At 42.4% G+C, this 15,060-nt stretch overlaps 2 protein-coding genes, 1 long non-coding RNA gene and 1 pseudogene across 3 annotated transcripts; 1 reads left to right on the plus strand and 3 right to left on the minus strand.

Annotated features, from left to right (window-relative positions):
* LOC112270818 lies at window positions 1-1,747 on the minus strand. The gene is made up of 3 exons (XR_002963233.1): window positions 909-1,747; window positions 539-715; window positions 1-403 (listed from the first exon to the last, which is right to left on the minus strand). It is a non-coding gene; the product is annotated as an uncharacterized LOC112270818 (long non-coding RNA).
* Window positions 1,748-5,336: 3,589 nt separating this feature from the next.
* On the minus strand, window positions 5,337-7,854 carry LOC100823160. Its single transcript, XM_003569046.4, has 3 exons — window positions 7,562-7,854; window positions 6,869-7,083; window positions 5,337-6,140 (listed from the first exon to the last, which is right to left on the minus strand). Exons 1-3 carry the CDS (start codon window positions 7,782-7,784, stop codon window positions 5,544-5,546), a joined length of 1,035 nt encoding a protein of 344 aa, XP_003569094.1. The 5' UTR covers window positions 7,785-7,854; the 3' UTR covers window positions 5,337-5,543.
* An 18-nt stretch (window positions 7,855-7,872) lies between these two features.
* On the plus strand, window positions 7,873-10,836 carry LOC100845682. Its single transcript, XM_003566658.4, has 3 exons — window positions 7,873-8,231; window positions 8,971-9,185; window positions 9,711-10,836. Exons 1-3 carry the CDS (start codon window positions 8,012-8,014, stop codon window positions 10,320-10,322), a joined length of 1,047 nt encoding a protein of 348 aa, XP_003566706.2. The 5' UTR covers window positions 7,873-8,011; the 3' UTR covers window positions 10,323-10,836.
* Window positions 10,837-11,278: 442 nt separating this feature from the next.
* Window positions 11,279-14,871, minus strand: LOC100845987 (annotated as a pseudogene).
* Between the last annotated feature and the right edge of the window lie 189 nt (window positions 14,872-15,060).

Raw genomic sequence — 15,060 nt, forward strand, 5'->3', positions numbered from 1 at the left:
GCCAACAGAACGGACGGCGTGTTCAAAGAGAAGAAAATGAAGAATATACATTGGAAAAGAAAGAAGTGGTCCCCTTTGTCTTTTTTAATTTTATTTTACTAGAAATTCTAATTGATGAATGAATTAAATTGCGTATGTTTGAAATCGTCAAAATTAGGATAGGATGAACTAGTCGAATTATCATAGCAGCAAACCATTTTAAGTTGACCCTACTAGATACACAAAACATGTGGTTATTCTGGATATTGGTTGCAAAATATGAAATAAATCATGCTGCAAAGATAGGAATGCCCTGGAATCATGGCAGTGTATTATAATACAAAGAGGAACTTACAAAATGTCAACACATATTAAATCCTGGTAAGGTCTGAAGCTGCTACAGTGACACCATTAACATCTGCAACTATTTTATGCCATATAGCAGTTACAGAAATAGATCAGTGCATATGCTAAAAAATACTAAGAATTAAGTAAAAGAAAATACAGCACAACCAACAAAAGAATCAAGAATGTGAGTTTCATGGAATGGCATACATACATATAATGAAAGCTGCAATTGCCATCTGAACTGAGGGGGAAGGCGGTATTTTGTATGCTTAGCTCAATGAAGTTGACAACAACATAATGTCTTAACTGCTCTTCAGTCAAAAAATGTCTTAACTGCTCTGTTTATATTTCTTTCATGGTGGCAAGGTACTAGTGTGAAGGGCAGATCCTGCATATTCAAGATAAAAATGTCATTATAGACTTCAGATCGCTGTAATATTAGAAAACTATTGCTAGGTCGCACAACAAATTCGGAAGGTGGAAACCATAACAAAAAGAGAGAACAAGCATAAAGATAGGCAGTGCATGCTCATAACTTAGAATATTTGTCAAAGAGATAGTAATTTAGGAACTAAGTATACCTCAGGTAGATGACTCCTTTCTTGTCAACTACAATATAATGCCAACAAGTCCAAGAAGATCATTGAAATTGTATATTCCACTAGTGGGCAAACCAGAAAAACGTCCTCTTCCAAGACGAATAAGGCGGCAGTATATTGACCAGTTCGTAAAATGATCAGAGAATGTTTCAATGTTCTCTGGAACTGAAGTACCCAGGGACATCCGGTTGAACATATATAGACGAAATCTCGGAAACCTGATCGCCTCTGAGAAAGTAACTGAGCTCACTAGCAGAGGGCCTTTGATAAGTGATCCAGGAAAACCAGCTATTCCCTTATAAGTCTCAAATAGCGCGTAAAGACCCAAATTGATGCTCGTGAAGTTGGCACCTATATTGTTATAATTACCAGAAAAATTCAATGGTATTGCCGTGGTTCCTCGAAGACTTTCCTCAATATCCATGTAATGGTCACTAAATATGAACCAATTCACGTTTCTCTGAAAACCAATACAATAGAGATTATCCAAACTGAATAATAACCTCACAGGTCCCAAATTATCTCGAGTCCAGTTCACTGCAGGGAGCAACGAAATTACAAAATAACCTTCGCCTTTTGGCAAACTCAGAATCCCTTCAATGAACCCATTTCCTTCCACATTCAAATTCTGCCAAATTCCTATGATGTGGTTGATAATTGCATTAAGAAGGTTTTGGTAGTTCACAGTCATAATCGCAGGGTCATCATGTAGCTGCAACTCGAAAACTCGACAATGCTGCAAGAGGAGGAAAAACAAGATAACGTGCTATGAGAGATGAATAATTCCCCTGGTAGCAATCCTTCCCCACCCTACTTCATATTGTAGCATCCCCCCACACTTCCTACTACCCTTTGTAGCCTTATGTACAGTCCACCCATCTAACCATTACCTTTTAGAATACCACAAATGAAATTAAACCAGAAATATAAAGTTGAATGATGCTGAGATAAATTATGTTCATTCAATCAAATATACTTGCTAGATAAAAACTATCTTACAAATAGCAGCATTACAAATTTAAGGCAAGAATTGACAAAATACTCAAACTTGAACTTCACGGAGAACTTTTTCAAGGAGGCTACGGTACAAAGTTTGATCTCCAGATGTCGTGCATTTCCTTTCCTGTGCAATTTGCTAGATGTTTGGGAGAACTACAAATACAACAGAGCAGCATAGTGATACTGCTTGTTCATAATTAATATAGTTCCTCCAAACATCTAGTAAATAATATGAATGCCAAAATTTAGTAAATTATGCAAATACAAATAGAATAACAGAACACCAGCTTGAACCGAACATGACATACTAACATGATTCTCTAAGTAATCTACCTTCATCACAATGCATGGGCGGGCCCACCATAGGAAAATTTGGATGTGTATTCAAATTCTGTGTGTATACTAGAGAGAAGGAACCCAGTTCTAATCACTAGCTTAAATGGTTGGTAACCAGCAGATCTTGGTTCAAACCCTTATTTTTCCCTTTTTTTTCCTTTCATTATTCTTTCTCTCTCTATTTTCCCCCTTTCATTTGGTCTTCATATCTCAAATTTCTTGTGTTTCATATGTTATGCAGGGTTCAAAAGTACACACAATAGTTATCACAAACTTTGGGAATGAGCTCACTGAATATCACATACATGGATACGACTATTGTCCTACGTTCTTACATGTTCATCATTAGTTCAACTTGAGATTCGCACGAGTGTGCCTCAACTTGGAAATAGACAAAAAATTTAAGACAGACACATTTGTATATGTTTTAGCGTGTTGTGCACTTGCAAGAAACAAATACAGTGGCTTTCTTTAACTATATTAGCGTGTTGTGCACTTGCAAGAAACAAATACAGTGGCTTTCTTTACCTATTAGCCCACCAATTCTTCCTACCGGACCTTAAATACACAAAACAAATCACATCATGCTAACCATACAGATGTACAACCTCCTAAATAAACCATCTATAATTTTGGGACCTAACTTGCGTCTTTCTTTCCCTTTTAATTCTTTCTGTTGTGAATTTTGTTCACGTTTTTACATGGAATAATTTCCTTTTTAGTTCCGAACACTAACCCAGAAAATCCTGTGCCCTTTTTTTTTTTTTCTTTTGCGCAAAATCCTGTGCCCCTTCCCAGTGTCACAAATTATAAATGGATTTAGGTGTGATCACAGATTCACATCTGGCACCAAAGGAGCAAAGGAATAGATAGATGTGCTGACCTCCCATGGAGGTTCCAGAAGAGCAGGCGGCGGTGGAGGCCTGCGTCCTCGTCCTCGCCCTCGGCCTCGGCCTCGAGAACCCCCGCGGCCGGATTGGGGCATCGGAAAGAATGCAGCAAGAAGAACGCGAACAGAACCCGATGTCGGCAGTGAGAGATCCCACGGTGAAGAGAGCGTCGGCGGAGAGCGATCCGACTGTGAAGAGCGCGTCGGCGGCGAGCGGTCCCGCCGCCGGGAAGAGCGCGGCGAGACGAGCGATCCAACGGGGAAGATCACGTCGGCGGAGAGCGGTCCCAGAGAGAAGAGGGCGACGCAGAGAGCGATCCAACAGGGCAGAGAGCACGGCGGCGAGCGATCCCGCCGGGCAAGAGCGCGGCGGCAAGGGTTTTTCAGAGGCGGCGCGCGCTCAGGTTTTGGGCTCTTGTTGTTGTTGGGTCGGACGCAACGGGCGGGTCGGCTCCACAGGAATCATTATGCTCCACCAATAATTCTCGTGCCGCTCAAAAAACAAAATCTATCTCTTGCGAGATGAGCCTATAAAAAATGGCCGGAGAAAGGAGTATATTTATCCTTTATATTCTTACTTAACAAAGAATTTATCTATTTTCATGGGGTGCACCTATTTGGCGGACGACCGCCCCAAACGCGCTGTGGACAATGGCGGAGCTAGCCCATTATGAGAGCCTGGACAAAATAAATTGTAAACTAAATTTTGTCCAATATTTTTTCTTAAGCTAATCATCTTGTTTGTTTTGATTAAAGGGAGTTTAATTAGTGGAGCCTGGGCAACTGCCCATGATGGCCGGGCATTGGCTCCCCCCACGGCTGTGGAGAAGGAGAAAAAAGTCATTGCTGCCGCTGCCCTTCCTACTGCCTGGCAGTTGCCATCAACGGGCGGTCTTCCGCGTGCCCACGGCCAGTGCGCTACCGCGCCGCCTCGTCTTGCCCCAGCCACCACCACTCTCAGTCCGACCATCCTTCTAGGGCCAGGAACTCACCTACTCACCTCCGCGACGTCGTCACCAAATCGGACCCGACTCGTCCTCACCATCACCTCTACAACTCATGGCGATGTCGCCGACTTCTCTCTCACTCGGTTTAGAGATGATAAGACGTGAAGAAAGAGATACTGGGAGAGAGATGGAGAATGATATAAATCAACAAGGAGGGAAGTGGGTTCACATGTGAGTTTTTGCTCGTGTGTTCAACCACGCCAAACGGTCAGGCACCAGAGGGATTGCGCTATTTTATCTATCTTCCCCTAAGCAATTATTTTATCTATTTGAAAACTTCATATCAGAATTTTGTTCTAAAGCTTTGATGAATGGAAAAAAAAGAGAGGAATAGTACCAAATTTAAAATTCAGTTGAACAGTGCAATGTTGACACTATTCATTGTTGAATTCGTCTCTTTTTTATTCTTTACTCCTTTTGCCTTCCCGTGGGTCGAAACTTGATATGAAATTGTGAGACGTATGTTTGTCGATGTTATTACCAGTTAAAAAGTCCTAATCAATTGTCTATAGTGCATTAGTTCACTTCATGTAACCATAGTGCATGGCTCGTGGCGACGTGGCACAGGTGAGCGGGCACCCTTTCTCTCTCTCTTAATGGGTTCTAATAAGCTTAAATTTTCATTTTCACTATTTAAACGTGTGTTAAAATCTTTATTTTGCAGGTCATATAGTGACTATATGAGTGGACGAACAATGATCCAGAGACTTCGAAATGTTATTCAAATTTGCAAACGAAAAATACAGCTGAATATGAACCCTTCGATATACAGAGAAAAAAATCTGTATTTGATCTTTATCATGGCGGTGATAGATGTTTGATTTGGGGTGCTACGGTGCTAGCAACCCTTTGATTTGAGAGCAATATTTGAGATAGAGAATATGAGATGAGATTGCTACAGAATAAAATATTTTTCGTTTTTGAAAAATAAAGGAAAAAGAAAAAACTACGAGAAGAAAAAGAACAACTCGATCTGACAACGGTGCTATAATTGTGAAGTTAAAAAAACTTAATCTAATATTCCCTCTATCTAATACTCCCTCTGTTCCTAAATAAATCATTTTTCTTAAAGTATGACAAAATTTACAGAAAATCTACTAAGTTCTACAGTATTAAATAATCATATTACAAAGATACATATCATCATGGATCAAAAAAACTAATTTAGAGCTGAAGATATTAGTAGACTTTTCAATAAACTTGGTCAAACTTTAAGAAGTTTGACTTAGAATAAAGCTAAAAGATCTTATATCTAGGAACAGTAGTATGCATTGACCAGTTCGTTAACTAGCCTCCATCAACAGTATTAACTTGTTTTTGTAAGCATATATAGAACATATTCTAAAAAGAACATATATATAGATAACACACTGGATGATAAATCAATCAGAAATTTACATCAAAAAACGCAACGGACCAAGTGACCTTCACTAGCATCTTATAGTTGCCGCAAATGATTTCCTCTTCATCATAGTAGTTGCGCCTTGGAGTAAACTCAACAGTAGTGACACCAACTGGAGCAGCCACAAAAGTCAACAACAGCATCTCATCCACAGATACACCGACTACGCGTCGGGCTGTCTGCAAAACTCCATTGTCACCAGCGGTTAGAACACCACTCAATTTGCTGTCATGTAGCAAAATGTCACATGGAACGTTGGTAGTGCGAGCAAGGATTTTCCCATGGAAATAAACAGGCCCCTCAAGGATCCTGACCTCAACAGTGCCCTCCACTGCGTTCCTTATAAATGTGTAGTTTAAATCCAATGTGCTGTGCATGCTGACAAGTGCTTCAGTTTCAACCCTATGTTTTGGTGCAAAAGACAGTCTGAAGATGCCATCAACCACCATTAAGCCTTTGCTAAGTCTTTCATCCTTGACCTTTCGGCCACTCACATCCGTTACCTTCAGATCAATTTCAAAGAATATTGAATCGTATATCATCAGTCCTCTCTTCGGGCCAGTCAAAATCAACGAATCGGTCTGCAAAAGAAATTTCCATAGATAGATTTATTGTGTTATAACAAAACAAGCTTCTTAGAATAGATAATTTAAGTTGCATCTCGTTTGCAAATATTATGGAATGAAACAGATACCAGCACAACAAACAAATATATCCATCTATCGGGTTCATCATCCAAGTACATAATATGAATAGTGTTTCCCCGAACATCTATCGGGTTCATCATACTGTACAAAAACTTATCTTTCAAGAACACACTGTAGAATGAATAGTGTTTCCCCGAACATAATATGAAGACTATACAATATTCCAAATAAGCATGTTGATTTACTGCACTGGGTAGCATATTTGCACATACATAATATTCACTTGAGTATAGTCTTGGCTAAATTATCATATTGGATTTAGAATCCAACAAAATTGCATAGCTCACTGCCAACTACCTTTGTGTTGACGTTTAAGATGTTCTGATTAAAGAGTGTGCTGCCTACGAATCACAAACAAAAAAAATGATAGAGTCGTTCACTTGAAGCTTAACATGCATCTGCATGTGCATCTCCATTAAGGATTTTCCAATTCAAGATGTGGCAATTTATTATATGGCGAAACAGAGACACAAATAAGTTTTATGATCTAGTTCTGTCACTACAAGCCGGGAAATAAACTACTGCATATCACCAACTGAGAAATTACACTAACTGGAAAAGTAGAAGCTGCTCTCATTTAGCAATTGGAAAAAGGGTAATACCTTTGAACGGATCAACTGGCAATTGTCTTTATCGCGCTGGAATAAATAGACGCATTGGCGATCCAGACTGTCCCTGGCTAAGACGGTACCATAGACATTTAATGGATAGCCATAGTCAGAGGAAACAATCTTGACCGATACAACATTCACCAAGTTAGACAACTCGAACCCGTCTTCAAAGATTCTATCAGTATGGCGCATTGGACCAGCGGGTGCTGTCAAAAGAGAGAAAGACCCATTTCAAAGGGAGGAAAAGATGAAGAACATAAATCAGATGGATCCATTGCAAACAGAAATAAGTAAGTACCCTTTACTTTCAGAATTATTTTTACTAAAAATGCTACTTAATGAACGAACTAAATTTCAAAAATTAGGATAGAATGAACTAATTGAATTATCATGGCGTCAGCATATAAGCACAGGGCTTTAGATCCTTTAAGTATTAAAAACTTATTGGAAGGTCATGATCCGAAAGGATTTAATCTCAGGTAAAAAATACTACTCCGTACAAGTCGTAGAGACAACCCGAATGCAATGGACTGTGCTCTAAACATGAAATTGCCAAACTAAAACCTAATTTTAGATCGACAAACTAAAACCTAATTGATCACAGCACTGGGCAATCCAATCCAATCCAATCTAGAGAAGAAGAAAAAAGAATCTGGAACGGGGAAGGGGGCGTGGCGCACGTACACTCGGCGTCCGGGTCGATGTTCCTGTTGCGGAAGCGGGTGAAGACGTGCTTCCCCTGCTTGGGGTCGTAGTCGCTGAACCTAGGGTCCAGAGGATTCTTCAATCCCTCCCCTTCCTTCTCCTCCTCCTGCTTCTGCTTCTTCCGCTGCCGCGCATCCGCCCTCCTCTTCCCCCCCCCTGCGGCGATGGAGGAGGAAGAAGAATCGCCGCCCGCCGTGGCCATGGAAGAAGAAGAATCGAGCTAGGGCTTTGGGGCTCGCTCTCCCAGGGATTGTTTTTTTTTTTTGAGGAACTCTCCCAGGGAAACATATTACCGCTTGGTTCCGGGCCGGAAACATATTAGGAAACGAGTCCACGAGAGCCCATGGCCCGCTTAAAAGAAGCCCACGGAGGAGAACTCGGTCCAAATCCGACCTCGACGGCAGGCGCGGCAGCAGGAAAGGAATCATCATGGCGGGCGGCGATTCTTCTTCTTCTTCTCCCAGGGCGGCGGTTGTCGCGAACGCCGATGACGAGCCGCCGCCGCCGTGGGAGAAACAGAAGCCGCCGCCGCAGCCGGCGGCGGAGGAGGAGGAGGATGTGGACCCGCGGTTCAACGAGTACGACCCCAAGACGGGAGAAATCATCAACATCCGCTTCTTTAACTCCAGGCTCGACCTCGACGAGGAGTGTGAGTTGGCTCGTTTCCCCCATCTTCTCTTCATGTTGATCCTTATGTAGGGCATGAAATAGTGGCTTTGCCTGCTGGAGAAATTTGTGGGCTTGCCCAATTAAGCCAGCCGCATGAGAAATTGGGGGGGGGGGGGGGGGGGGGGTGTAAACCTGCAACCAGCCAATCAAGTTTGGTGCTCTGCTTCCTAAACGGCACCAGTCAATTCATTCCTAAGTTAGCATTGCTAGTATATTTACTCAAAAAGCAAAGAATCGCACTTTCAGTTCATTAATTTGCCATTCCTAGTAAATTTAGAGCACTTTTTTTCATCCACCTATGATGTTCTTTCAGGACATGGATGTGCACCTTTCTCTCTTTTTTTCCCAAAAAGTAAATAAAGAATGAGTTTGGAAAGTTCAAACAATCCACCAAAAACTCAGACCTTCTAGATACTAGAGTGAATCATGTATCACCCAGTTCTCATAAAAAAATAATCCTGATTCTTTGTCTGCATGAAAAAGGACAAGAATAGGGACCTAAAATGCATTTGCAGGTGCTTGATTTTTTTTTCTATCACAGAACAAAAGACTGATGATTTTCACAGAATGGAAACGTAGTACTGAGTCATGTATATGTGAGATTTTTTGGAAGAACAAAATTAACTTTTAGAAAACAGAGCAGGTGGCGCACCCGAGCCCCATTTTGACTTGTCAGTTCTTTTACTCTGTTTGACATGAGTTTTCGTCTCATCTGACAGCATCTTTTGGTCCTATGCGACATACTGACAAGGTATTCGAAGATGGCTTCCGGTTGAAAAACACGGTTAATGTTGTCTCTGTCCAGATTGTGTCCTCTGACTATGGCTACCCGCTCAATGTCTATGGTTCGATCCTAGCCAGGGACAGTTTGGACCGCAAATGTGTTTATGTATTCCAGCGTGGCCAAGACAATTGCCAGTTCATCAGCTCAAAGGTTTCACTACCATCATTTGCCTAATTGCCTTGTACTTATAGACACATATTGCAATATATCAGTGTTGTATAGTTTCTGATATCAGTCGATTGATTTACAAATAAAAAGGGGATTTTCTATTTGAGAAATTATGAGCTGGCAAATATTAAAGGAACATACTTCACTATGTAAATATTATTTCTATGTTATTTATCGGTAATCCCGATTTCAGTTTGGTATACTATACTTCAATGGTAAACCTGGTTCCAGATCTGTTTCCATAGGATTTTGATTTTTAACAACCATTGATACTTCAATTGCCGTATAGCGAGTCTTGTTAGTAGCCTTGGATTAACACTTCCTGTGCTTCAGTTTCTGGTACTATAATCCTTGCACAATAATATGACTACCTGAAAATTGTCTAGCCTATACCATGTTTCGTCATTCAAAAATAGCTTAAATAAACGTGCAAAGCAAGATTGTTCAAACATAGATAGACCTGGAAACTAGACACCAAGAATTTATCTATTCAAATTGGTTTTGCAGGATGATTTGTTGACTCTGACAGGCCCAAAGAGAGGATTCATGGTATGTGACGATATATTCTTCGAGATCAATCTTAAAGTTAAGGATGCACAAGGGAGGAAGGTCGATGATGAAAGGCTCAGTAAAGGCTTGATTGAGGTAGATGCGATCCGCAGGCTGTCATTTCAACCCAGATACAAGGTTGAAACTGAAACGCTTGTCAGCATGAATAGCATACTGGACCTAAACTACACGTTCTTAAGGCGAACGGTGGAGGGCACCGTCGAGATCAGGATCCTCGAGGGGCCTGCTGATTTCCACGGGAGGGTCACCGCTTGCACTTCAAGCATTCCATGCAACATTGTGCTGCATGACAGAAAAGTGAGTGGCGTGCTGACTGCAGGTGATGATGGAGTCGTGCAAACAGCGCGGCGCGTCGTAGGAGTGTCAGTGGATGAGATGCTGTTGTTGACTGTTTCTGCTGCTGCTGCTGCTGCTGATGATGATGATGAGTTCTCTGCTCGCACTACCGTTGAGTTCACTCCGAGGCGCAATGGTTACGGCATTGAGAAAATCGTGTGCGGTGACCATAGGATGTCACTGAAAGTCACTTGGTCGATTGTGTATTTCTGATGTAAATTCCTGATAAGAGTACTACTGCTAATTCTCGGTTGATAAAAGGTGTGCTCCTAAGAGACGTCTAACATATGTGCATGTGTCAGAGTGTATTCCATGTAGTCTGAGTGTCTGTCGACCCTCCTAGTTTATTTAAGCTATTTAGTGAGCATGAACTGTTTATGGGTACGTTCATGAGATTTAAGAAAGAGATGCAGGAGGAAGTCTATGTGAAGCAGTCACCCGGTTTTGTCGTCACTGGAAAAGAAGGAAAGGTTATGCGGCTGCACAAGGCCCTCTATGGCATAAGGCAGGCGCCACGAGCATGGAACGCAAAGATTGACTGCACGCTCAAGGAAATTGGATTCAAACAGAGCGAGCATGAGCACGCGAACTAACTGGTGCAACATTGGGGATGCAACTCTGCTCTACAGGCTAATTCCTGGATGAGATCCTTTTGATGTAACCAAGCATTCAAGCTCAAAGGCCATATGTATGATACATGTATGGAATGTAAGATGTGTTGAAGCTCTCTCTTTTTTCAGGTATGTCTATTGCTCTACAGGCTGAAGCTCAGGCGCTTCTCCATGGAGGATGTATTGCAAAATTGCTTCATTTACGAGACCATACATCCGTCTGTCACTGATAGTGATATTTTTGCTAATGCAATCTCACAGAGCTCGTGTGAGTGCTCACTCAACCTGAGTGCTTCCGAGCTGCACCGTTTCATTAATATACTGAAAATTCAGTGCTTGACAATAAATATCATTCTTCTGATTTTTTTTTAACTAACAAAATACCCGTCCAACGGAACAACAAAATAAAATGGTATGAAAAACATGCTTCCCAGTCAAACAACAGATATAAGTCAGCTTCACTGCTTCTCCATGCCTAAGTTGGTGCACTCTTTTGAGTATTTTACTTTTACAATGGATTAGCACAGCTCATCTAGTCAAGGACAAAAATCAGCAGCAAACAGAAAACAACCGCACAGGCATTATATAAGTATCAATAGTAATTAGTAGCAAAGTAGAAGCAACATTGCTGATCTCATTTTCAGTACAACACCTTTCATCTGCAGCTTTAAAGTCTCATTTTAATTCCAGGGAGAGGAAAAAAGAAGCATGGGGAAAATGGGCACACAAAGCAGGCTGTGACGTTCCTGACAACACAAAATCTGAGTCTACAGTTCTATACACATTTCCTCCGTCGCAATACCACAGCCCAAATTGACAATAGTATTGGACTGCAAGCTGCAATTGTCTACAACTCTAGCGGAACCACACCATCAACATGTCTACAATCTAATCTCTGAATTCTTAGCAGTTACCACTTTCTCCTGCTTCAAGCCTTGGGGTATACAAGCACAGAGTCGACCCACAGACCGCCTTTCGTGTGTGTGCAGTCGATCTGTGCCATCAAGAACTTCAGCATTAGCGCTTGGCCAGGCTTCGAGGCCACAAACTCACCTGAATGGTACAAGACCCAGCTCCAGGCTCATCCAAGTAGCATTGAGATATTGCATGCGGACCATCAGAGGTGGCGAGTTGGAAGCGCACCGGCTTCTTGTCCCAACTGTGGACATGCTTCGAGCTACGAACATGGTGGCCAAATCAAATGTAGAACTTCCTGAGATGAATCCTGAAGTATAAACTGTAGGTTCCCACAGGGAAGCAGAAATCAAGCTTCCCGGCCACTTCAAACCACCAATTTGCTGAAAGTATGGAAGAGACGGGATCTGCAAGAGCAGGATTTGGTCAGATAATGGTTCCAAGGACATAGCAGCATGCCTCTTTATTGTGTTAGAACAGAATTATATTGAAAGCAACCGTGCAGGTGAATAGATAGATGTTTGACAGTCAACATCTTATACTGGCACAGAATAGATACATGCTTCTCGTGCCTTCACTTGGAAGGACTGCATATATATTCCATATATGTGATAGCAGTGATAAGATACAAACAGTTATCTATGTTGAATTTATGTCTCTATCAGATCAGCAAGCAACATGAGCTTATTTTAAATACATTATCCATAAAATGTACTCCCTCCGTTCCATAATTCTTGTCTCAAATTTGCTCAAATATGGATGTATCTATTTCTAAAAAGTGTCTAGATACATGTAATATTTCGACAAGAATTATGGAACAGAGGGAGTAGAACACATGTGTTTCTAAACAACCCATACATTTTCATGAACTGAATATACAGCAACGTAGTGCATATACAAGATACATAGTACAAAGCAAAATAAGTGTGCGCAGTGTATGTGACACGTATGCATATTGCAGTCTTGTACAAGCTAGAAACAAGGAACATGTGATCAATTACACCATGAAGTAATTTTGTTGCCTCATTTCTTGCAAGTTGATACTCATATGGTCTCACATCACATCGTTTTGGAAATTCAACACAATCTGAAAAATACATATTAGTAAGTGCAAGGTCAAAACCATATTATTACCTTGATTCGGCCGTCAGCATATGTGTCCAGTATCTCCTGTCATCGATGCCAGATATCACCAAAGCTTTGGAGGATAGCATATGCAAACCCTGCTTTTGCTCTTCCCAAAATTCCCGCAGTTACAAAGCAAAAGAAATTTTACCAAAGCTGCATTCAATAGCAAATATACTTTTAGCTCCTAAAAATAACAAGAACAGTGAGTTTTCCCGTGCTAAAGCTAAGCGAGATTGCAAAGAACAATTGAACCAGCATAATCTTTTTTATGTGTGTGTTTTAAGAAAGCAAAATTTTACCCATTTGCTACAGTAAATAGTTTTAGAGCTAGATTACCAATAAGCATACATGAGTTCTTCCCCTTGACAGTACTCATTTGCTACGGTAAATAGTTTTACAGCTAAATTACCACTAAGCATACATGGGTTCTTCCCCTTGACAGTATAACTCCAGAACGATTAAGATTTATAACTGATTCAGTCATGAGGTACGGAATAGCAAATAAATGAACAAAGACGCATTCAAATCCTATGCAGAACACAAAACCGATGATTAAGCGCACGGAAAGAGACCTATTCCTCGAGGAAAATATCTCACCATTGTCCCGCCATCGAAAGGCACAGGCCTGGAGAGCCTGGCGTAGATCTCTTTCTTCCCGGCCCGCCGCCGCCGCCGCCGCCTTCCCTCGTTGTCGTCGCCGCCACCCTCCACGTAACCCATCAGGTGCCTGTGCTTCTCCGGCAGCTCGGCCTCCCACACGAAGTCCGCAACCGCGGTACGCATAGTTGAGCCTCGCTAGCCGGCAGATCTCCGGCGCGTCGAGCAGGAGCAGCAACTCCGCCGCGCACAGCTCCGGCAGGTCCCGCAGCACCCGTGCGCCGCCTCGTCGCCAATCCCGAAGAAAAGGCTCGACACCCCCTTTCCCATGGACCCTCGCCTCCTCCAGTCGCAACCACCTAGGTAGTATAGTATAGATATCTTGGAAACTGGTGTACCGTGTGAGCTTTAGTCCTATCTTTCTCATCGAAAAATTTCTGCAGTTTCGTTTCAGAACTTACGGTGCTGGAAACTGGTGTGGTGGCTTCTTGATTAATGCAGTGCAACTGGGGAGTTTGTTTTATCTTTCTTTGTCCCTGAGCACCTATAAATAAACCCAATGGCTAGAACGTGCAGCGAGCGCACCTTCTGTAAACCGTCTGATCCGATCCGTGCACCCGAATCGTTCCGACCAGGCGTTCCCGTAGGCCTCAGGAAAGCGTCCTCTCTCTTCCTCTTCTACTTTCTCCGCCGATCGTCCCCTCCAAATTGGTCACGCTGCGCTCGATGTTTCGTCCCTACTGCTGCCGACCAGAGCAAGGGAGGATCGCGAGAGGGTCTTCCTGCTGGTCATCGCCCGCAAGGGCCGGCCGCCGTCGTTGCTCGGGCTCTTCAAATCGCGTCGGTCGCCATATTTCCCGCCTCCGACCTCCAGGCCCGCCGCCCATGTGTTCTCCGTCGCCGCTCTCCTCCTCCTCGCAGCTGCCGCGGCCTCCCTCCTCCTCCTCGCAGCCACCGTGGCCTCCCTCCTTCTCCTCCTCTTGCAGCCTTGGGTTACGAATTGGGGAAAATATCAGAGATGAAACCGAGAGGTAACGGGCAGAATCGGTTCGCTGGAATGAAGGGAATAATCCCCATGCTTCAATTTGAGAATAAACGTATAGCAGCAAGAGAATCGAAGGAGAGTCAATAGGCGGCGTGCACTAGAGTTTCTCGTGGAGGTTGAACCAGGGAGGAGGAAGACGACCCCGATCGGTTCGTCCAGCAAGGAGATTTGGTTGGCCAGTTAATGGGCTAGGAAGAGAAGTTGTGGCCCAAGAAGAAAAGAAAAGGAAAAACAAAAGAAGAGAGAGAGGTGGGCTGCTTTCATGGAAAAATAATCCAGATAATTGCTTACTATTTGAGAAAAAATTGCTATGCCTGGTATCATTAGGCTCGTCGTTGAACATGAAGTTGCTAAACATGCGTAATTAGTCGCTAGATATAAATAGTTAGTTGCTAAAATACACATGGTAGTTGTTTTTTCATACAAAACTGTTGTACCCATCCAAAGTTGTAAGAATAGAAAACAAAGTTACCATCTTCGAAGGCCATCGAGGAGATCTCAACGAGTTAGCGGAGGAGAGGTCGGTGGAGGGGAACAAGTGAGCGGCATACTCAGGGGGCGGCAAAGATATGATGCTGCCTTAAAATAAAGTTGCTAAAATTTGTAATTAGTCAAAAAAATATGCCAAATAGTTGTTCAATGTTGATCCAAAATT

This window comes from Brachypodium distachyon, chromosome 2 (genome assembly GCF_000005505.3).
Source record: "Brachypodium distachyon strain Bd21 chromosome 2, Brachypodium_distachyon_v3.0, whole genome shotgun sequence".
In the NCBI taxonomy this organism is placed as follows: Eukaryota; Viridiplantae; Streptophyta; class Magnoliopsida; order Poales; family Poaceae; genus Brachypodium; species Brachypodium distachyon.